Source organism: Nuphar pumila, chromosome 9 (assembly GCF_984573655.1).
Source record: "Nuphar pumila chromosome 9, dmNupPumi1.hap1.1, whole genome shotgun sequence".
Taxonomy (NCBI): Eukaryota; Viridiplantae; Streptophyta; class Magnoliopsida; order Nymphaeales; family Nymphaeaceae; genus Nuphar; species Nuphar pumila.
In genome coordinates, this window is record NC_143257.1 from 114,612,124 (window position 1) to 114,635,840 (window position 23,717).

Genomic DNA, 23,717 nt, shown 5'->3' on the forward strand with positions numbered 1-23,717 from the left:
AGAGCAAGAGAGAATAGAGGGAGAGAAGTTGCAATCACAAGAAGCAATCACAACGAGGGTGAACAAAAGAAAGCTCAACGCATTTAATTCATTCACAATTTTGCCCGCAGGCTATTATAGTTCAAGTATACGGGCTGCCCCTTCGGGGTATTAATTCACCTGAACCGGGCAGCTTACATCAGACTCAACAAAAGCAAAACAGACTCTAGCGCAACTGTACACTGTAAGTCGCAAGGGAACAGTTGTAGTATGAAGATTTAATAAGACGAAAGTTGCAAGAGAATCTAGTTATTCAATTGGTATTTTTGGAGCCGCCCCATGAGATGAGTGTGGCTACCTTCTTAGTTTTCCCTCTTGATCAATAAAATGAGAACATATCCTGTGTGGATTCTATTCCATATTTCAGATGCATTGACATGGTGAGAAACATGGTATGGTGTGCTAGTGTTTGCTGGTATGTTCCCTTGTCTTTAGACAAAAATAGTCTCTGATCTAAAGCATACTATGAATTATTATGCATGGATGATGTGATAAATCCACGGGGTTTACTGGCGGGCTCTGCCAATGTCTTGTAATATTAAGCAATGGATTGTTGCCGTCACCCTGTAATATATGTAGTTGCTATGGATCCAAATGCGTTTTAATTGTTCAGATTGGATGTACGTCTGACCCTGGCTTGAATAGAAATTGGGTCTGGTCATGGAATTGGCTTTTATGTATATATTTTGGGGTATAAGTTGGTTTTAACTCTTTGATCATAGCAAAAATTCCATCTGAAATGCACCCTTTTCAATATAACTTTTAAGACCCATAAAACAAATGAATGTCTTTCCAAAAATATATGCAAGAAAACTTTGTTCATCTAATAGAATGTTTTGGATTGGATTTTGATCTAATATGTTGCTCTTCATCACATTGAGCATTGGATTTGGATCTGGAAGTCTCGTGCCCATTTTTAAGCCCATTTTCAAGGAAAACTCTCGTTTGGGACTGTCTTATAAAATTAACCAAAAATTATCATGTTGTAAGGCTAATTTGACACATTTATTGGAATGTTTTATAATTTTTGATATTTTTCTTAAGTCAAATCACAAATATTTGGATTTAAAAAGACTTTTTTACCTTTTGTTGTTGCTAACTTACTCCCAATTATGTAACTTTTTGCGTAACAATATTTCTTTTCATATCTGTATTTCTTTGATCTTAAGTCAAAAACTTATGTTTTATAATAATTGGAAAGTTGAGTCACGTTGAGTTCAAACCGAAAACCTTTTGAGGGTTCTCTTTTTTTAGTTTCAAAACTTAAATGCAAACATATTTTACAAAATAGAACAATCGAACTATCTATATTCAGTTCACGTATTAATGAATAAAATGAAAGATTCGAAAAAAAAATTTAGACATACAATTTTAATGACACCCGATTCGTTAGAAAATGATGATTCATTAGAAAATGATGATTCATTAGAAAATGATGAACGGAAGGTGAGATATAACCTTGACAACGGGCCTATTTCCTTCAATGGGCCAGCGCGGCGCGACGGTCCTTCCTTACCGCCGCAAGCCTACTCGTCAGCTCACTTGCCGGTCGCGGAAGCTTATGATCAGAGTGCAAGAGAGCAAGAGAGAATAGAGGGAGAGAAGTTGCAATCACAAGAAGCAATCACAACGAGGGTGAACAAAAGAAAGCTCAACGCATTTAATTCATTCACAATTTTGCCCGCAGGCTATTACAGTTCAAGTATACGGGCTGTCCCTTCGGGGTATTAATTCACCTGAACCGGACAGCTTACATCAGACTCAACAAAAGCAAAACAGACTCTAGCGCAACTGTACACTGTAAGTCGCAAGGGAACAGTTGTAGTATGAAGATTTAATAAGACGAAAGTTGCAAGAGAATCTAGTTATTCAATTGGTATTTTTGGAGCCGCCCCATGAGATGAGTGTGGCTACCTTCTTAGTTTTCCCTCTTGATCAATAAAATGAGAACATATCCTGTGTGGATTCTATTCCATATTTCAGATGCATTGACATGGTGAGAAACATGGTATGGTGTGCTAGTGTTTGCTGGTATGTTCCCTTGTCTTTAGACAAAAATAGTCTCTGATCTAAAGCATACTATGAATTATTATGCATGGATGATGTGATAAATCCACGGGGTTTACTGGCGGGCTCTGCCAATGTCTTGTAATATTAAGCAATGGATTGTTGCCGTCACCCTGTAATATATGTAGTTGCTATGGATCCAAATGCGTTTTAATTGTTCAGATTGGATGTACGTCTGACCCTGGCTTGAATAGAAATTGGGTCTGGTCATGGAATTGGCTTTTATGTATATATTTTGGGGTATAAGTTGGTTTTAACTCTTTGATCATAGCAAAAATTCCATCTGAAATGCACCCTTTTCAATATAACTTTTAAGACCCATAAAACAAATGAATGTCTTTCCAAAAATATATGCAAGAAAACTTTGTTCATCTAATAGAATGTTTTGGATTGGATTTTGATCTAATATGTTGCTCTTCATCACATTGAGCATTGGATTTGGATCTGGAAGTCTCGTGCCCATTTTTAAGCCCATTTTCAAGGAAAACTCTCGTTTGGGACTGTCTTATAAAATTAACCAAAAATTATCATGTTGTAAGGCTAATTTGACACATTTATTGGAATGTTTTATAATTTTTGATATTTTTCTTAAGTCAAATCACAAATATTTGGATTTAAAAAGACTTTTTTACCTTTTGTTGTTGCTAACTTACTCCCAATTATGTAACTTTTTGCGTAACAATATTTCTTTTCATATCTGTATTTCTTTGATCTTAAGTCAAAAACTTATGTTTTATAATAATTGGAAAGTTGAGTCACGTTGAGTTCAAACCTAAAACCTTTTGAGGGTTCTCTTTTTTTAGTTTCAAAACTTAAATGCAAACATATTTTACAAAATAGAACAATCGAACTATCTATATTCAGTTCACGTATTAATGAATAAAATGAAAGATTCGAAAAAAAAATTTAGACATACAATTTTAATGACACCCGATTCGTTAGAAAATGATGATTCATTAGAAAATGATGAACGGAAGGTGAGATATAACCTTGACAACGTTCTTAAAACAAAAGATGAACAGTTGTGGCTGTACTTTTTTGTTTGTTCAATAATATTTTTTTCAACGCCATCAAGGTCAATGAGCGGTTGAGGAGAATTGTTATCTTCAGATAAATAACGAAGGGTAAATTTGCATAAAATATATGTGAGGATAAGAAAGTCTACATAAAATATATGCGAGGATAATGAAGTTTGCATAAAATATATGTGAGGGTAATAAAGTTCACATAAAATGAAAAGTTCGCTCAAAATATACATAAAAAATGAGAAAGTTCACATAAAAATAAGTGCGAACATCTTATTAAACTCAAACCTCAAAACTTCATAAATATCTAAGTTCGTATATACCTCAGCAGTTTGCATAAAAATAATTGCAAACATCCTGTTAAACTTGGAAAATTGGATGTATTTAAGAGAAAAATAACATGTTTATGAGAAAAATCACATATATTAGAGAAACTTCATATATAATTAAGAGAATATAGTATGTATAGGAGAAACTTTGCATATATTTATGAGAAAATCACATATTTAGTAGAAAATTATATGTTTAGGAGAAAAATCGCATATGTAAGAGAAAAATTATATATATTTAGGAGAAAAATTGCATATATAGAAGGAAAATCACACACATTATATATATATATATATATATATATATATATATATATATGAAAAATCACAATTTTAGAAAAAAAATCATATATATATTTTCTATGACATAATCTTTGTTCACAGATATATATTTCTTCGATCCGAAGTTGAAAACCTGAGTTTTTACAATTATTGGAAAGCTGAGACACAAACCTTTAATTTTGATATTTTGAGTCACAATTGAGGTTTCCGTTTTTTAGTTCTAAAATCGAAATAGCAGCATGTTCTGGAAACTGGAATTGCCGAACAATGTATCTTTTAGAGAACGTTTCTCTCTAACCGCTCATCAAATCAAGGTGAACTTGGTGGGATTGGAAAGCTAACCTCTCGATTTATTTTTTTCTTTGTTTTTATAATTTTCTCGATTTTCAACTCAAGTGGTAAAAAAATAGCATAGAACAAATAGAAAAGGCGTAGCCGCATTTGTTCCAGTCTGCAGAGTATGCTTCAATTCTAGTTTTGAAATGCTGAAACGGGAATCCTAGAGGGTTTTTTTAGTTCTTACTCAAATAAAGAAAGTTACACTTTGTCTCAACTTTTCAAAGATAATAAAGGCGCAAGTTTTCGACGTTGGATAAGAGAGATACAAATCTTAAAACAGTGATTGTTTTACAGAAAATACTCACATATTTGAGAGAAATTTTACATATATTTAGGAAGTTGGCATATGCAAAGGGTAAAAAGAACTTTTTAAGACTAAATATTTTTGATTTTGGATATAGGGAGATCAACAAAAATTCTGAAGCATTTAAGAAAATGTGTTAAATGAGTCATTCATTATGATCATTTTCTGTTTAATGGGAGGTGGGCCCATTAAGTGACCCCATTCTAAGTGAGGGTTTTCCTTCATCATAAAAAAAAGTGACCCATTTTTCAAGCTCGTCTAAATTTTAAAGTTGACTGAAACCACAAAACCGTCAAAATTGAGTCATGCAGAACATTGGTTTGGAAGAGGTATACCAATAAGGCATGAAACAATAAAAAATTATTAAATAAGGAATATATATTTTTTGACACCGAAAGCTGGGGTTAGGAAGACCCCTACCAGTTATACAACTATACCATTTGGGGTTAGACCTAACATAGGGTGACATGCACTAACTGCTATTGCCAGACAAGAAGAGCCCTTATTGGTTTGCGAGAAATGACCATACTATACAACTGATTTGACACATTTTTCGAAATGCCCTACAATTTTTAATATTCTTCCCATGTCTAAAATTGATTTTTTTTTTTATATAAAAAAACCTTTTTACCTTTTGCACATGCGAACTTCCTTCCAAACATATGATTGTTTTTGCAAAATAGTCTTTCTTCTCAGATTTGTATCTCTTCGATCCGATGTCGAAAACTTGTGCTTTTATAATAATTGGAAAGCTGAGTATAAGATTATAACTTTTATGTTTTGAGTTAGAACTGAAAACCCTTTTAGGGTTCCTGTTTCTAAGTTTCAAAACTGAAATAGAAACATTCTCTACAGGCTAGAACAACCGAACAATCTATCTTCAGAGGATGTTTCGACCCATAAAATAAAAGATTTTAGAAAAAAATAAATAAACTAGACAAAAATATATTTTTAACAACACCTGATTCATTGAAAAACGACGAATGGGCGTTGAGATACAACTCCGTCACCGTTCCTAGAACTATAGATGAATAGGCACGTCTGTGCCTTTTTTATCTGTTTTATGATAATTTTTGACCACTTGCATCAAAAATTTGAAAAAAAAAAGATAGATTAGGACATTAGCTTTTCAATGCCACCAAAATCACCTTAATTTGATGAACGATTGGGGATAAACATCATCTGTTGTCTAATATAAATAAGGACAAAAAAATTTGCATAAAAATATGTGAGGACGAAGAAGTCTGCATAAAATATAAGAAAGGATGATGAAGTTCATATAAAATATACGCGAGGATAAGGAAATTTGAATAAAATGAAGAAGTCCACACAAAATATATGCATAAAATGAAGAATTCTACATAAAAAATAAGTGCAAAAATCCTATTAAACTTAAACATTGAAACTTCGCAAATATCTGACTAAGTTCGCATATACTTCAGAAGTTCACATAAAATAGGTGGAAACATCCTGTTAAATTTTAAAAAACACATGTATTTAAGAAGAAATTGCATGTTTTGGAGGAAAATCATATAAATAGGAGGAACTCTACCTATATTTTGGAGAAAATCACATGTATAAAAGAAACTCCACATATTTAGGAGTAAATCATATATTTAAGAGAAAACCACATGTTTAGGAGAAACTCTACATATATAGGAGGAACTGTGCATATATATGGGAGAAAAATTCTCTCTCTCTCTCTATATATAAGAAAAATAACATATATTTAAGAGAAAAACCACATATATATTTTTTGCTGAACAATTTATTTTCTCAAATTTGTATCTCTTCGATCTGACATCGAAAACCTGCATTTTACAGTCGTTAGAAAGTGGAGACACATGCCTATAATTTTTTTGTTTTGAGTTAGAGTCGAAAACCTCTCTAAGGTTTCCATTTTTGAATTTCAAAACCGAAATAAAAATATACTCTGCAGATTGGAACAACTGAATAGTTTATTTTTTAAAGAACATTTATGTTCAATCGCTCATTAGATCAAGGTGATTTTGGTGGCATTGGAAAGCTAACATCTTGATCTGTCTCTTTTTTTTTTGTGTTTTGCATGATTTTCAGTACATGTGACCAGAAAATAGCATAAAACAGATAGAAAAGGTGTACTCGCGTCTATTCCAATCTGCAGAGCATGTTTCTATTTTAGTTTTGAAACTTAGAAACGATAATTCTGGAGGGGTTTTTGGTTTTAACTCAACATAGGAAAGTTACAAGCTTATGTCTCAACTTTTCAAGAACTCTAAAAACACAAGTTTTTGACGTTAAATTAGAGAGATACAAATTTGATAACAAAAACTGTTTTGCCGAAAATAAGCACATATTTGAGAGAAAATTCGTATATATTTAGGAAGTCCACATGTGCGAAGGGTAAAAAGGACTTTTTAAAACTGGATATTTACGATTTTAAACATGTGGAGAATAGAAAAAAATTTGTAGGGCATTTCGAAAAACATGTCAAGTTAGCCCTACAATATGGTCATTTTTTCACCCATTAAACTTGGTGAGAGTCTGCATAAGTTGAGGTTGTTGCAGTTATGGTACAACTGTATTTGGCTATAAACTGGGATTCAGATTTAGTAGGTTTGAGTGAGCTTTGTAAAGAATCAATTGTCTCGTGTACAATCAGGTTGGATACAAACTGCTTTGGATCTTAAAATCGTGCGCCCAATAAGTAGCCAGTTTTCTTAGTAGATTCAGATTTTGGATTGACCCAATTCATGGGTTTGGTTGTGGCCAAAATCTGTCCAGATGAAAAGGAACCTTTTTTTTTATTCACGAACTGGAGGATTAAGGCCATGCCAAACACATTTATGGGGTCAGAATTGCGAAAAAAATACAGGAAAACCCAGTGGTAAGCGGGTGCTTTGTCACGCTGAAGGTCCAAGATCGAATCCCACTGCCACATGGGGTGGCTGTTGTTCTGGTAGGGGTTGGCCTAACCCCAGCTTGCCTTTCAAAAAAAAAAAAAAGGTTTAAATCGCACACGAGTAGGGTGTAGGCGTAAAATGCTTGTGAGTTGAAGATTTTTATGTTGTTTTGAAATATGGTAGGTGATCTATATGCTTGATTTTATAGGAATAGACTCTTGAACAATTCAATGTAAAAAATCAATAGCTTATAATCTTCATAATTTTTGGTTGAAAAGACATAATCCAAATGTCAATTCCTAACAAATGGACCTTCAAATATATCTACATGTTCAGATTTGTGAAATCTCACCACAAGTGCCTCATCTATCTATATGAAGCTCACACTTAAGCCCGCCTGCATATCCTCCTTGCCATTTTGGTGACGTCCCTGATGACATGAGACACCTTGGACAAGTGGACACAAACACTGACGTACAGACAATCTTTTAGCATTATTTTATTATTTTAATGTTTTAAGGTTTTATTTCAATAAAAAATACAATTTTATCATTAAAATATAAAAAAATTATGTTTTTATTAATTAAAAAAATTGCCTTATTTCCAATTTTTTTTCAAACTTGCGAGTCTAAATCACATCACACGTCCTCTTGTCCACGTGTCTGTGTGACATAGCTTAATCCTATATATTATCTTCTTTTTTGCTTATTTTCTAGTTGCACAGGGATGTATGTATCCAGTTTCTTTCGATTCATATATTTTATATAACATAATTGGATCTAGCTGCGATATTCTCTAACAGCGTGCCCTTTCTTGTGGGAGTTCTTTTCCTTCTATGTGGCTGTAATAAATGGGGACTGACCCAACTAATCTTGTTGCCATCTACATCAACATGATGTTTTAATGGGAATCTAAGGCATCTTAATTTCTCTCTCTCTTTATATATATATATATATATAACTGATATGCATCGATATTTTTATAAATTTTTTATTTATTTGTTCTAATAATGGTATAGAACCTATGACCTAAGGAATCAGACGCAGAAGCAAATACACAAATTCAGTTTGACAAAGTGACACAAGAAAAGAATTGTGTAGATGCAATTCAATCTCTCAAAGATGTTACAAGTTCACACAAATCAAGTTTACATGTTAAGTACATTCATTCATTCTAGCAACATATAGAAGTAGATTGAGAAATGCTATGATGTCTCGAATCTCAACTACTTCAAGGAGGTAACTTACATTAAGTTACTATTTCCTCAAACATGCAAAATATGAGTTTGTGTGATCTTAACAATAAGAGTTTTCTTGTGCTTTACCAGCAGTCTCAACGTTCAGTTATGCTTAAGTTAGATTGCGGGACAACTCCCAACAATCACCGTAAGTATTTTCATTCTTATTTCAAATTCAGCAGGTCTGCAGAAATAAGCAATGAATAAAAATTATCAGTAGTGAACTGTAACCAATTATTACTCAGGTACTCGATTTAATCTTACACATAAACTACAGATAAAAAACTAATTGATTGCTATTAAATGGATTCAAGAGGTACCTTGGTTCACCAAATTCAAATAGTAAGAGCATCGAGACAAGTTCAAATGACATTAGGTATACAGAGGTTATCACGATTTTATTCCAGAAAACATCAAGTTGGCACAATCAAAATTTCAGCACAACATAAATTTAAATAAAAAAAAAGTTTAACAGAAATCATATCCAACAGATTTTTTGCAATTCAGAGCGCACAATTAATACACATGAAAACTTAAACTTGTCACCGCTTAACAGAGAATCAAAACATAAACTAAAAACTAAATATGATAAAAACATGAGAATTGCCAATATTCAATCTCAAAGACGTAAAATATCATATTAAAACATTTATTCCTGCTCAACCAAGAGACGTCTAGCTGATTGACCCTCAAACTCAAAACAGAATTTCAAATTTATAGATTCAACCAGATTTTGAAGCTCAAGTTTGCAACTACCTAGAACGGATGTACTTATCAATATTCAAACTCAAAAAATAGAATGTAACTGGTTCACACATAAATCTGATTCAAGCACGATGCAAACACACATACAAGTCCCAGCTCCTAAGATGCAGTTCAACAACATAAAAATATATATATACATATTCAGTCCAAAAAAATGTCTCAGTAGATTCCAAACAGATTCAAGACAGCAGAAATCCATTTGATTTAATCAGTCTAAAAGATTCAAGCAATCATGATTTAGATGCAAAAAATTTTTTGCAAACTCAAAGATGGTTCAACCACCAAGTTGATGCACAAAAACACCAAAGGTCAGGTACAACAGTGGCTCATCAACAACTACAAATTCAGCCAATAGGTACCAAATCAACAACTCTAAAAATCACATGATTCAGCGAGGGGTTTGCACAACAACAACTCCAAAGGTCACACAGTTCAGCAGGGGGTTCACACAACAACTTCAAAGGTCACATGATTCAATAGGAGGTTCGCAGAACAACTCCAAAGATCCAAAGTCGCCAAGCCTATATAAACGTTGAAGGTGAAAGAGACGTTCTCCACGTCCTCACTTTCACCACACACTCTTACTTACTCCTCTATTAACCTCCCATTACAGCTCTCATGGTATGTTAATTTTTAAGATATTTTTTTAAGTTCAAAAGATAGCAAAAAAGATCCTACTTGCTTTTTTTGAGGTATTTTTAAAGGGGTGGGAAACTAGCACTTACTCCTATTGGTGCTCATGGGAAGCAACCTCCCATGAGATCCAATGGAAAGCAAGGAGAGCTCCTTTGTTTTATTCTCCTCCTTTCTAGGCTATTGGAGCTTTCTAAAATGGTAGAAAGTGGCTCATTTTAGAGACCACCTTTCTTTTTTAACCATTCTAAAATGGTCGTCTCTCTTGGATTGGACACTCCAAAAGACCACTTCCATTTGAGGTCAATGAGGAGGATCCACTTGTGGGGGTGGATTGGATCCTCTAAAACTAAAATTAAAATAGATTAAAGTCGAGATCTATTGTTGAAAAAATTTAAAATCTAGCAAAGTTACTCCTGCACCATCTAATACCTAAAATAGATTCTAACATGTACTAGAACTATCCAGATTCGTAGAACTCACTTTTATTACAAAAATTTAAAAATATTTTTATTGTTTCAAAAAAAAATCACATTTGAAACTAAATTATTTAAATAAAATTTTGAGATATTTATGACAAAAAAACTCAGAAAATCAAGAAGGTAAAAAACAAAAATACTCTTACACACCATTTTGGCCCAAATGGGTAGTTTTGGATTTGGGTATGCTTTGTTGAAGTGGGTCACTTATTGTAGATTGTTCAGATCATCTTATCACTCCTTGCAAATGTCTAGATTGGTCCAGATGCACTGCATAATTCCCCTTGGCTCAAAAGGCTTCATCCTTGAAGCTTGCTCATTGTTCACTGGAGAATTTTCAAGACATAATCAAAGTAGAGTTTGTTTCAAGAAAAATGACCTTGACTGTTTAATCTACAATAAGCCTAACATGCAAGAGATAATCTGGAATATATAGAAGACTTTTCTTAGACAAAATTTTATTGATAAGAGAAATTTTAACAACTTGCCCTAACAAGAACTTAGACAAATCTAGATTATCAACTATCATATCTAATAAAAGAAATGTTTTTCTAAAAACTTTGAATGATAATTGACACACATAATCATAACAAACAAGTGCTAAAATAGAAGTAACATCAAATTGTGCATTTCTTAAAACAAATTGCAACTAAAACAGATGATTGGACATACCCTCACAATGAATTAAAATATCATCAAAATAAATTGCAAGGAATTTTGATGGTGTTAGCGACAGAATTTGCGACAGCTTAGCGATGGTTAGCGATTGTCGCTAATACACATTTTTCTTGTAGTGCAAGCTCACTTGATTGACTTGGTGGGGTATTATAATTCTACCTCTCTTAACAAAAGATTTATCCTAAATCTTACTTGAAAACAAGTGTGGGAACTATACACGGATGTCAGTCTCATGCTCTCAGGTAACTTCATTTTTATTGTGATGCTTTCATCTAACCAGGACCACCGAGGTGACTTTCTTTCTTAGTTTATATTCCTTAAACTCTAAAATTTTGGTTGACTCCTCACTAATACTTAAGTCTTCTTAAATGTTCAACACATATTGCACCATATCATATACGTATGAGGGATCTGACACATATTTTTGCAACATAAATACATGAAACACATTGTGCATCCTAGATAACGATGGAGGCAATGCAAATTTGTAGGTAGTAGGTTCCCTCTATAGAATCTCATAGGGTTCAATGTACCTTAGACTCAATTTCTTCTTCTTTTCAAACCCCATTACTCCTTTGAAGGGTGATATTTTCAAGAAAATATATTCGCCCTACCCAAACTCCAACTCTCGTTGCCTCCGATCTGCATAACTTTTCTTGCGACTCTGAGTCCTTAATAATTTATTATGAATGAATTTGAATTATTTTTCTATCTGCTGAACTAATTTTGGCCTTAACAACTTTCTCTCGCCTACCTGGTCCCCATCGTAGGGGCGTTCAACGTCTCCCGTAGAGAGCCTCATAGGGAGCCATATCAATACTAGCTTGAAAACTGTTGTTGTATGTGAACTCCATTAGTTACAAAATCTTGTGTCATGATATTCTAATGCACAAGCTTGCAACATGTCTTTCATCGTTTGGATGATCCTCTATGACTTACTATCTGTCGGAGGCTGAAATATTGTATTCATCTTCAACTGGATTCCCATCGCCTTTTTAAAACCCTGTCAGAATTCAAAAGTAAATTTTGAATCTCTGTCAGAAAGAAATAGAGTTTGGCACTCCGTGCAATCTTACTATCTCTCTAATAAAGAGACGAGCTAACTGTTAAAAAGAATAAGTTGTCTTGCACATGAGAAAATGTTATAGATTTTTTTAATCTGTCAACAATCACCCAAATCACATTCAATCCCTCCTTGGTCTTTGAAAATTCAATGATGAAATCCATCATGATATCCATCAATTTTCATATTGGAATGGGTGGTGGTTGCAATAGTTATCATGGTCTCTGATGTTTGATTTCACTTGTTGACATACGAGGCATCTGTTGACGAACTTAGAAACATACTTTTATGTGTATATATAGGATCCAATCTAATGCCAGGCGTGTTGAGTGTCGGACGCGGTCAACCCAAAATGGATGTGTGTGTGTGTGTGTGTGTGTGTGTGTGGATCTGGTGTAACGTTAGGTGCGCTGGGTGTCGAATGTGGTCAGGCACGCCCAACATGCCCACATATATTTTTTATGTGTATTACACTTTTAGCAGCCGATAGTCTTGACCATAGCTAAAAGTGTCAAAATGCAAAAATAAAACACTGTTGTTGATTGCGCATACGATCAATGGCTGCATTTCGTCCAAAATATACCCTACTCTTTATAAATAAATATATATTATGTGTATATATATAATATAATATATATTATATATAACATAAAATATATATTATATATAATATAATAAACCAGCCCCTACCCCATTAGGCTTGCGGGCATAACGGGCAAGCTGTGGGCTGAGCTTTTCCCAACGGGCTGGCCCGAAGAAGGCTGTTGGTCCAACCCATCAATTTATCGGCTATGCTTTGACTGGTTTGGCTTGGTCAAATGTCTGGTTGGCCGGGTAAATTAGTGGTCCGAATGAATCGGTCAGCCCATTGCCCACCCTTAGTTGTTAGCCTCTTAATTGCACCATTATTCTAGTTAATAATGGGGTAAAATAGGTGAATATAGGATTTATTGAGGTAAATAAGGTAAAAATTTTGAACTATCAGAAATTTTGGAACTCATCAGAATCTTTGTGATCCAAGAAGTTGTAAATACTTCCTCTTTATTAGAGGAATTAAAATTTGATTTTTTTTTTGTATTTAGTGTTGGCTACTCCCAACCGACATTTACTCTTCCCTCCACTTTCCTCACCCAAACACATTCCAAATTACATAATGTAACCATCTCCAACACCCTCCCAACTCCTCCTATACCCTTCTCCCAAACATAGCCTTAGATGCAAATGAATTTTGCTGAAATTATGTGGAAACTTAAAAATTATCCTAAAAGTACTTTGTTACTTTATCATTGGGATTGAATGTTGGATGGCTAGGATTGAATGTATGATGGAACCTATCCTATTTCAAATGATGGGATCCATGTTCCCTCTTCGCTATTGGATCATATTCGAAAATATAAAAAATTATTTGGAAATTACAAAGACGCACACATGCGCAATTTTTTAAAGGGTTGGTGATATCTAAAGCTGTCATTAATGGAGTTATCTAAATTTTCTTTCTTTCTTTTATAACACAGAAACTGCATCCGGGATTAGAGACCTAGCCGTGTTGATCTTAGCTTGCAATGCCAACTATCGCCTTCTTGGTGATGTAAATGTCTGGCAGGGCCACCTCAACCTAGGGATGCAAATGGGTTTGATCTGGAACAACTAAATAGAAGGAAGAATTGGATTTCAAACAGTCAAAAATTGCAAAACCTCTATCCTAGATCCGACCCATTTCCATCCCCAAAGAAACTCCTAAAAGGCTTTTAAAAATTATGATATGTAGGTAACACTTTGTTTTTTTTAATATATGCATGCCCTAACAAATAATTAACTACATTCCTAGAACACATACTGGAGTTGTCATTTAAAGAATATAAAAAAATAAATTTTTTTGGCACGGGCCACCCTTGTTTCTGCTTTTATATATTTATATATTATGATTATTATGGGCTGGGATGGTTGGCCTCCATGACATTCTCTTTTACCCATATATTGACTGGGCTCATTTACTTGGGTGGGTTTTGAGCTTTGAGTTAGGGGTGCAAACGGGTCAGATTCTGTCAGGATACTGCAAGATCTGAATCCAAAATGCAAACAATAGATCCGAATCTGGATCCAAGGAGGTTAGATTAAATCTGAATCCAAAATGTGTCTGGTAAAACTGGATTAAAAAAAAAAGAACAAAACAAGCTTTTTACATATAAAAAATGCATTTGGGTTCGATTTTGATTTGGATCAACTCTAGATCTAACTTAAAATGCTGATCCAAATTTGACCCGAATCCGAAAGAGACCCGATTGAACAGATCCGAATCTATATTCGGATTTTACTTAAAGGATTTGAAAAAAACATGTTGGACTGGGATCGGACATCGGATCATATCCAATCCGTTTGCAGCCCTACTTCCAGTTGCACCCCAAAATCTAGTACCTGAACCCGTGTCCACCTGCATACACAAGCTAGAGTCCTTTTTTTTCGGTTAGGTTAAGAAAATAATCTCTCCAAACACTCCTCCCCCAAATCACTGGCCATGCATTGTCAGACCCTCGGTGAAACTCTTGAGGTCCTCCCTGCTAACTGGGAATTTCACTTAGCTTTGACCTTGCAGTGAGGGACGCCCCATGTGGGTTTCGAACCATGGCCTTCCCATGTTAGGTGACAAACCATGGTTATCCCTAGCCAGGAAGGTGGAGCTTCTAAGTCATAAATTAATTATAAACATAAACTACCGTGGGTTCACTAGCATGTCCAGCAGGGTGGTTGTCAAGGCATTGAGATGAAGATGCCGGATCAAACCCTGCTGGCGTACGGGTGTGTCTCTAGCTTTTAGAGGTGGATCATGTAAGGCAGAGGAGTCGTGGGGGGCCCACCGGGGGTTTTCTTGGCGAGGGTCCCACGTCATAAAAAAAAATTATAAACATAAATGATATAACAGGAGTTCTTAATCAAACAGAGCTTTATTGTTGCACCAGCATGAATAAAACAAACGGATCCAAGTTACAATTGTTCTTCATGTGAAGGACCAATCTTAAGGAGAATGAGATGAAGAATTACATGACACTTATTTCATCCTTAAGACATTCATTTATTTTTCTCTGCCTTCATCTTCACGCTTCCTCCTCTTTGATGTTTGCTGTGAAATTAAATCACTGCAGGTAGAATGCGAAGAAAGACAGGAGAGAGGCTCCTACTAGCGACCCCATGACAGGCGCAACGTTCATTGATCCGCTGGTGGGCGCTGGCGCCGGTGCGCTAATATCCGCGGCGAGCGCGGAGCTGGCTGCAGCGGCGGCGAAGAGGAGGGCGCAAGAGATTTTCCTCATGTCCATGTTTGGGAGATAAGAAAAGCTCTTGCGCCGGGAAGAGAAAGAGAGAGAGAATATGCAAAGCTCTTTGTGATCTCTAGCAGGCCTGGAGGTAAAGGGAGCCCGTGAGGGGGTTTTATACAGGGAATGCACTGGGCAATCCCTCCAATTTCGGGTGGTTGATTTGGTTTTCTCCGCAGAGGTGTCCTCACGTGCTTGCATGGCCAACGAAAACGCAATGGAAAAGACCGATTCCCAAGGAGGAGGGGCTTCTCTTATTCCTGCCAAAATAGCTCAGGGAACTTTTACAGCAATAGGGATCCGACTCTTACGGGTTAACGAAGTCTCTCTCTCTCTCTCTCTCTCTCTCTCTATATATATATATATATATATATATATATATATATATACATTTTTTTATGAGACCAGAAAAATTGATGCCTTCGTAGTCATTGATTTTGGACCACCGGAAAACCTGTATACAGGTTAGATTTCGGTGATCCAAAAGCAGATTCCACTAAACCAAGCCTATAGTTCACATTTATGGTGACATGGTGATAAATGTAAAAAAAAAACACAAAAAACTATGAGTTTTGAAAGACCCTAATGAGGCAGAGCAAGAAACCAGTGCATTACTATATATATATATATGACGGCATTTTTTTATGCAGCTATACAGGGCTGCTGTTGCCCCTGACAACCACCCATCTCAATATTTCTCGAGATGGAGATCACACCCATCTTGAGAAATGCCAAGATGAGTGGTTTTGTGGGCGATGAATGATGCAACATCATATAATGTGAACACTATATAAATATACGTCACTAGAATATGTTTACTAGAAATATGCTTAACAGAGTATGAATTAGGTGTTTTCAACACTTTTTTTTGCAAGTCCGACCCTGCAGATGGGTTCGACACAGTCTGTTTGCTAGGAACCGAGTCTATCAGATCTATATTTTGTACGAATAAATAAGATTTTTGGATACTCGAATATTTATGAGAATCCTGAGCCGGCAAATTTCAAGCCTTAAAAGATACTGCTTATGCATCGTGATCCGCTGATCCGACAGCTAGTCCCCATAAAACCGAGCATGTAGATTGCATTTATATGGTGAGATTTAAGAAAAACATCAAAAAATTCACGAAATTCTTAGTTCATACTCCAGTAGAGAGAGAGAGAGGTCCTCCTAGTACCTTATGGTGTGGATAAGAATAGAGAGTTTTAATTTTCAATGTTTTAACATTTATATGTTTGAAAAATCAAATCCGACAAATGTAATCTCTATAATTTATTTAGTGCAAAACCATCTGTTAGATTAGGCAGTCTTTTTCATTTATATATATTTATAAAGGAATCTAAAATCAATATATATGGCATCTAAATTTTATAATAAAATTTTAAGGTTTTCTTACTGAAATAGTTTGATGCAAGACACATTTTCCAGTAAACAAGCAATAATAAACAAATCAGTGGATTTAGATTAACCAAAAACTGTCAATAAACATTTCAAAATTAAAACAGTTCATTCCTTGTCCACATTCGAAGCCAAACCTTTAAGTACCCCCCAACAGTTGTGAATATAAACTTGTCCAAATACGATGGAGGACCATTAGAAGATGAAACACGTTATCGTAGCATTGCCAGGGCAGTGGAATACATTACATTACATTGCCTATATATATGCTATGAACAAGGTATGTCAATTTATGCATGCTCACCACAAAAAAATAGGTGATTAGCGACGGAATTATTCCATCGCTACTTAGCGACGGATTACCGAGAGACATATATCCGTCGCTATAATCAATGAAATTTACGAAAATAGCGACAGAATGTATCCCCTCACAAAAGCCGTCGCTAAGTAGCGACAGATTTACGACAGACAAATTTCCATCGCTATGGTGCGGCGGAATTGCCGACAAAATATATTTCGCCGCTATGTTCTAATTTTTGTGTACACCGGAGTAGCGACGGAATTAATTCGTCGCTAATCCATCGCTAATTATCGATAAACCTATTCCCAAACCTCTTTTCCTTTTCTTCTTTCCCTGCTCCTGCTCCCGCCGTTCGCCCGCTTCCGACGTTTGTCGTTCGCCCGCTGTCGCTGCTCCCGCCGTTCGCCCGCTGTCGCTGCTCCCGCCGTTCGCCCGGAGAAAGGTACGCCCGTCCTGACGTTCGCCCGGAGAAAGGCAGGGGGTTAACCCCCTGCCAGGGGGTTAACCCTCTGCCGGAACAGGCAAGGGGTTAACCCCCGTGCCTTTCCGACAGGGGGTTAACCCACCCCCTGCCGGAACAGGCAAGAGGTCGACCCCCGTTCCGGCAGGGGGTTAACCCCCTGCCGGAACGGGGGTCGACTTTCTGCCTGTTCCGGCAGGAGGTTAACCCCTTGCCGGAAAGGCAGGGCGTTAACCCTTTGCTGGAACATGCATGGGGTCGACCCCCGTTCCGGTAAGGGGTTTGAAAGGCAGGGGGTTAACCCCCTATGTTTCGGAAGGGGGTCGACCCCCTGCTGTTCCGGCAGGGGGTCGACTCCCTTGCCAAAACGCAGAGGTCAACCCCCTACGATTTTCGTCAGGGGGTCGACCCACTGCTGTTCCGATAGGAGGTCGACCCCCTGCGGTTTCGGTAGGTCATTAGGTATTGAGCTTCTCAAGGCCTATGCAAAATGTTTTATTTTGCCTCAGTTTTTTTTTTGTGGTGACTTCATTTTAAAACATTGTTTTTTGCAGATTTCTCAACGAAACCCGCTTGTACTCAGCCACCCATGGTAAGTAAGTGAAAAAAATAATGTAAATCGGGTAAATACCCGTGGTGAATAAGTGATGCAAGCGTATCACATGTTATTTAATTTATTAGATGTAACACTTTATTTTTCACACATTCACTTAGTTGTTGATATTTAGGGTTGCTTTGTTGGAGTTCGGAAATCATGCTTAGCATGATTTTAATGTATGAATATGGAAGTGTTCTTATTTTTGGAGTACGGAGTCCATGCTAGGCATGGTAGTAGTTAGTTGAATATTGAAGTGTATTTGCTGCATGTACATATTTGCCATTTGTTTGATATGAATGATTACGATTTATTGCAATGTTTGATGTAATTGTATTCATGCTTGCATGCAGTTACTTTCAATTTAATGTGTTTTCCATGTAAAATTGTATAATAAAAGCATGCTTCAAATGATTGTATTGTGTCATTAATAGTTTGCACATGAAAATATTAAGTTATCAATGTATGCATCATAATTCTTGTTATTGTATGACATCATATATTGCATGATAAATTTGATATTTTCTTTATCATAGCATTCTGATGGTTCTCTTTTAATTCGTTAGGTTATTATTCGTAACATCATAAGAAAATGACTGCAAACCGTGAATGGATGTACCGTAGGATAGTGAACAATGAGTTATCGCATGAATATATGGATGATGTCGAAAGTTTTATTGAATTTGCAATGGCAAATGTCAGTACAGTGGATCCCACAGGTCGGATTAGGTGTCCTTACAAGATTTGTAAGAATAATCGATTTGTAGAACCTTATGGCGTTAGACATCACCTATACATGAAGGGTTTTGTGAGTGTTTATCAGAACTGAATATTTCATGGAGAAGAATTTTGAAACGATTTTGATGCACGGGTGAATGTGGTGCACAATAATCCATATACGGATTTGATATTTGATGCCGCAAGAACAGAATTGGGTTCTGTTATGAGTTCTAGTGATGTAAGAACTGCCATAGATAAAGAATCACCAAATGATGCAGCTAATAAATTTTATGATTTACTTAGAGATGCTGATGAGCCACTTTGGAACAGTTGCGAGAGTCACACTATCTTGTCTGCAGTTCTTCAACTAATGAATTTGAAGTCCGAGTATAATTTGAGTCAATCATGTTTTGACCGTTTGTGCATGATTGTGAAGAGTATGTTGTCCAAAGATGAGAAATTACCACAAAATTTCTATTGTGCGAAAGTTATGGTCAACGCTCTAGGTATGGGTTACAAAAAGATTAATGCTTGTCCAAATCACTGCATGTTGTATTTCAAGGAGAAGGAAAACAATATATCATGCCCGTCATGTGGGCATCCTCGGTTCAAGTCAAAGACAAGAGGCAATGGTAACACGAGATCAAAAGAAGTTTCATACAAGTCGCTCCGCTACTTTTCTATCACTCCTAGATTGCAACGATTGTATATGTCTTCAAGGATAGCTAAACACATGAGATGACATGCAAATAAAGTTTGACACGATGAAAACAAGATCACGCATCCTGTTGATGTTGAAGCTTGGAAGCACTTTGATCGTACTCATCAGAACTTCACATTGAAATTATTTGAATGTATTATAATACTTGATACGAATGATTTGAATGCATTGCAATGAATGATGTGAATGATTTAAATTATTTGAATGTATTGTAATACTTGATGAGAATGAATGAGTTCTATTACAATACTTGATATGAATGATTTGAATTATTTGAATATATTATAATACTTGATAAGAATGATTCGAATGCATTGTAATACTTGATGTAAATGATTTGAATTATTAGAATGTATTGTAATACTTGATATGAATGATTTGAATGCATTGCAATAAATGATGTGAATAATTTGAATTATTTGAATGTATTGTAATACTTGATGCGAATGAATGAGTTCTATTACGATACTTGATGTGAATGATTTAAATTATTTGAATGTATTGTAATACTTGATACAAATGATTTGAATGCATTGCAATACTTGATGTGAATGATTTGAATTATTTGAATGTAGTGTAATACTTGATATAAATGATTTGAATGCATTGCAATACTTAATGTGAATGATTTGAATTATTTTAATGCATTGCAATACTTGATGTGAATGATTTGAATTATTTGAATGCATTATAATACTTAATGCGAATGATTTGAATGCATTGCAATGCTTGATGTGAATGATTTGAATGCATTGCAGTACCTGATATGAATGATTTGAATGTATTGTAATACTTGTTCGAATTATTTAAATGTATTGCAATACTTGATGCGAATGATTTGAATTATTGCAATACTTGATGCAAATGACTTGAATGTATTATAATACTTGATGCAAATTATTTGAATGTATTGTATGACATATGTTATTTGTTAGAATATGGTTCGTGGAGGTTACAGTGGTCGCTCATCCAGTGGCAGTCAGACCCAACTTTCATCTTCACGGGCTCCTGTGATAGGTATATCATTTAACTAATTTGATGCTTGATTAGTTCAAATGCGCATTCTGAGAATTTCTAACGTATTTTTTACAGATGATGTTTCGTCTGTACACGACCCACCTACACCAGCTGAACACATAAGTCAGGAGGCAACACAGGAAGCAAGGTCTTCTCAGTCTGGCACAAGAAGACTCATTCGAATAGTGTATATCGATAATCGACCGTAAGTATTTCGTTTTCAATTATTGCATATCTTATAAATATTTTATATTGATATTTACTGTGTACCAATTTATGTGCAGCACGAGGTTTGAGCCACAAGAAGTAGTATATGAGATTAGGAATTCACTTCTTCAACATCTACCAGGACCGGTTGCTCAATGGAAAGAGTATCCAAAGGAGGTGTTAGACAAATTGTGGTCCTCATTCACGATATACAGTTGTTTCTCATAGTTAATGTGTTTCATATTTAATTTTTTTTAGTCATGTCTACTAACTTTCTGAAAATATCTGTAGTCTTCAAATCGCTTCGCAACTACGGTTGAAGAAAATGATGCAAGGAAGATGTACGCCAGATCGTTAAGAACATACTGCGTGACTACTTCCATGAAACCGTCGCCGACGTTCTCTGAGATGAGTTCAACAGTTTTTTCCTGAACAGGGGATCTTCGATTGCAGGTCCCTCTTAAGTATAATCACATATTCAGTTTTTGACTGCCTTACAACACATATGAGCATAATCGAATCAATATATAACTTTTTGTTTGGCTTAGAGCACATATGAGCATGATTGAATCACATATAGAGTTTTTTGCCTGCCTTAGAGCACAGATGAACATGCTATAATCACATATAAAGTTTTTTGCCTGCCTTAGAGCACATATGAGCATGATAGAATCACATATAAAGTTTTTTTGACTGCCTTAGAACACATATGAGCATGCTATAATCACATATTCAATTTTTTGACTGCCTTAGCACACATATGAGCATGTTATAATCACATATTCAGTTTTTTGACTACCTTAAAACACATATGAGCATGCCAAAATCACATATAGAGTTTTTTTACTGCCTTAGAACATATATCATTCACGATAGAATCATATATAAAGTTTTTTGCTTTGCCTGCCTTAGAGCACATATGAGCATGATAGAATCACATATAGAGTTTTTCTGACTGCCTTAGAACACATATGAGCATGTTATAATCACATATTCAATTTTTTGACTGCCTTAGCACACATATGAGCACGATCAAATCACATATATAGCTTTTTGCCTGCCTTAGAGCACATATGAGCATAGTAGAATCACATATAGAGTTTTTATAGCTGCCTTAGAACACATATGAGCATGATATAATCACATACTGCCTTAGAACACATATGAGCATATGATAGAATCACATATAGTGTATAATTTATTTCATTATATTTTGTTTATCAATACTGACTGTTCTTTTCTTGTGTAGGCTGCTAGCGATAATCAGCGTAGCGGAGCTGAAATGACAGATCAAGACAATGAACAAGAAGACGCACAAAATCTTGGCGATGATTAGAGAACTGTGTTGAAGAAGTTTTTTTTTTTTCGAAATTGTAATTGTTGAATTATAAATAATTAAACTTGTTAATTTTAAGGTGGAATGATTAATTGTTGTAGATTCCTTTTATATGAAATTTTATGTGTACTTTGTTTTTTATTTACAGGAAATATAAATTGTATAGGAAATATAAATTGTACCGTTCTTGATATTTAATTTTCAAATAATTTTTTTTATTTTTGTTTGTGTTTGTGATGGATTAGCGACAGATTTTTCCGTCGCTATGCATATAAATCTAGCGACGGCTTAGCGACGGATGTAAATCCGTCGCCAATCCGAGGTCGCCGTTTAGTATCGGCGGATTGGCGACGAAATACGTCGTTCGTTATTCCGTCGCAATTAGTGACAGAACTGGCAACAGATTTATTCCGTCGCCAGTTAGCGTCGAAAAATTTGCGACGTAAGTTTTCCGTCGCCTCGTCGTCGCTAATCCGTCGCTAAGTCGGTTAGCGATGGATTAGCGACGGAATGTGGTCGTCGCTAATCCAGTGCTGTGTTGTGGTGGCTACAAGTCAAGCACATTGGTGTCATGCAAAATGTATTATAAGGTATCTCAAGGGAACAGTCATGTATGGACTGCATATGGTTTACAAGCCGATACTTAATATTTAATTTTTTGGAAGTCCTCCAAGAAGCATACAGTTGCCATGCATGGTGTAAGGTGCTACGAGGGACCAACTACATGATGTTTGGGGTTGCATTCATTAATTGTGATCCATTGGTTTTTCACTACCTTGAAATTGAGTCTTTTGTTATATTGGAGATTATTAAACCTATTAACATTGTAAATAGATCATATTGGAGATGTCTCTATGATGAGATCAAATATTTGATGGCTAGATCTATGCAAATAAAGGTGTATAAAGTTTGCTACAGTCATTGTAAATACAATTAACTTAGCAAACACCACAATTTGTATTCTTTATTTATTTTTTGTTCTTTGTCACACCTAACACTGTAGATATGATCTACATATTTTAGTTAGTGGAAAACGGCTTTTGGATTACTAGAATCCAACTTTTATATAGTTTTCCGATTAATTGTCGAAATAACATGATCCAAAGGTCGATCCCCACTAAATTGACCATGCAGAACACATCTATGAGGTTAGATTGAGAAAAAAACACTTGCGTTATATATATATATATATATATATATATATATATATAGAGAGAGAGAGAGAGAGAGAGAGAGAGAGAGAAGAAAATATTGAGTATGAGGTTCCGAAGCCCTTATCATTGAAACTTATAAAAGTTGTTTTGACCAAATTTGACCCCATGGATGCACTCAGCATAAAAAGTAGGAATCGAACCTTGCATCACATTTTTCCAAATAAAAATACATTTTTTTAGGGCTTTGAAAATCTGTTACAGGGCATTGATTTTTGAACTCCCAAAAAATCTTGACATACTTGTCAGAAAAACATGATTCAAGGGACAGTTTCTATTAACAGAAATATGTAGATCACACTTGAGGAATCAGATCTG

At 35.3% G+C, this 23,717-nt stretch overlaps 1 protein-coding gene across 1 annotated transcript; it reads right to left on the reverse strand.

Moving 5' to 3' along the window:
- Nucleotides 1-15,253: 15,253 nt before the first annotated feature.
- LOC149828947 (arabinogalactan protein 23-like) lies at nt 15,254-15,436 on the reverse strand. The gene has a single exon (XM_090017371.1). It carries the CDS (start codon nt 15,434-15,436, stop codon nt 15,254-15,256), a length of 183 nt encoding a protein of 60 aa, XP_089873497.1.
- Nucleotides 15,437-23,717: the final 8,281 nt, after the last annotated feature.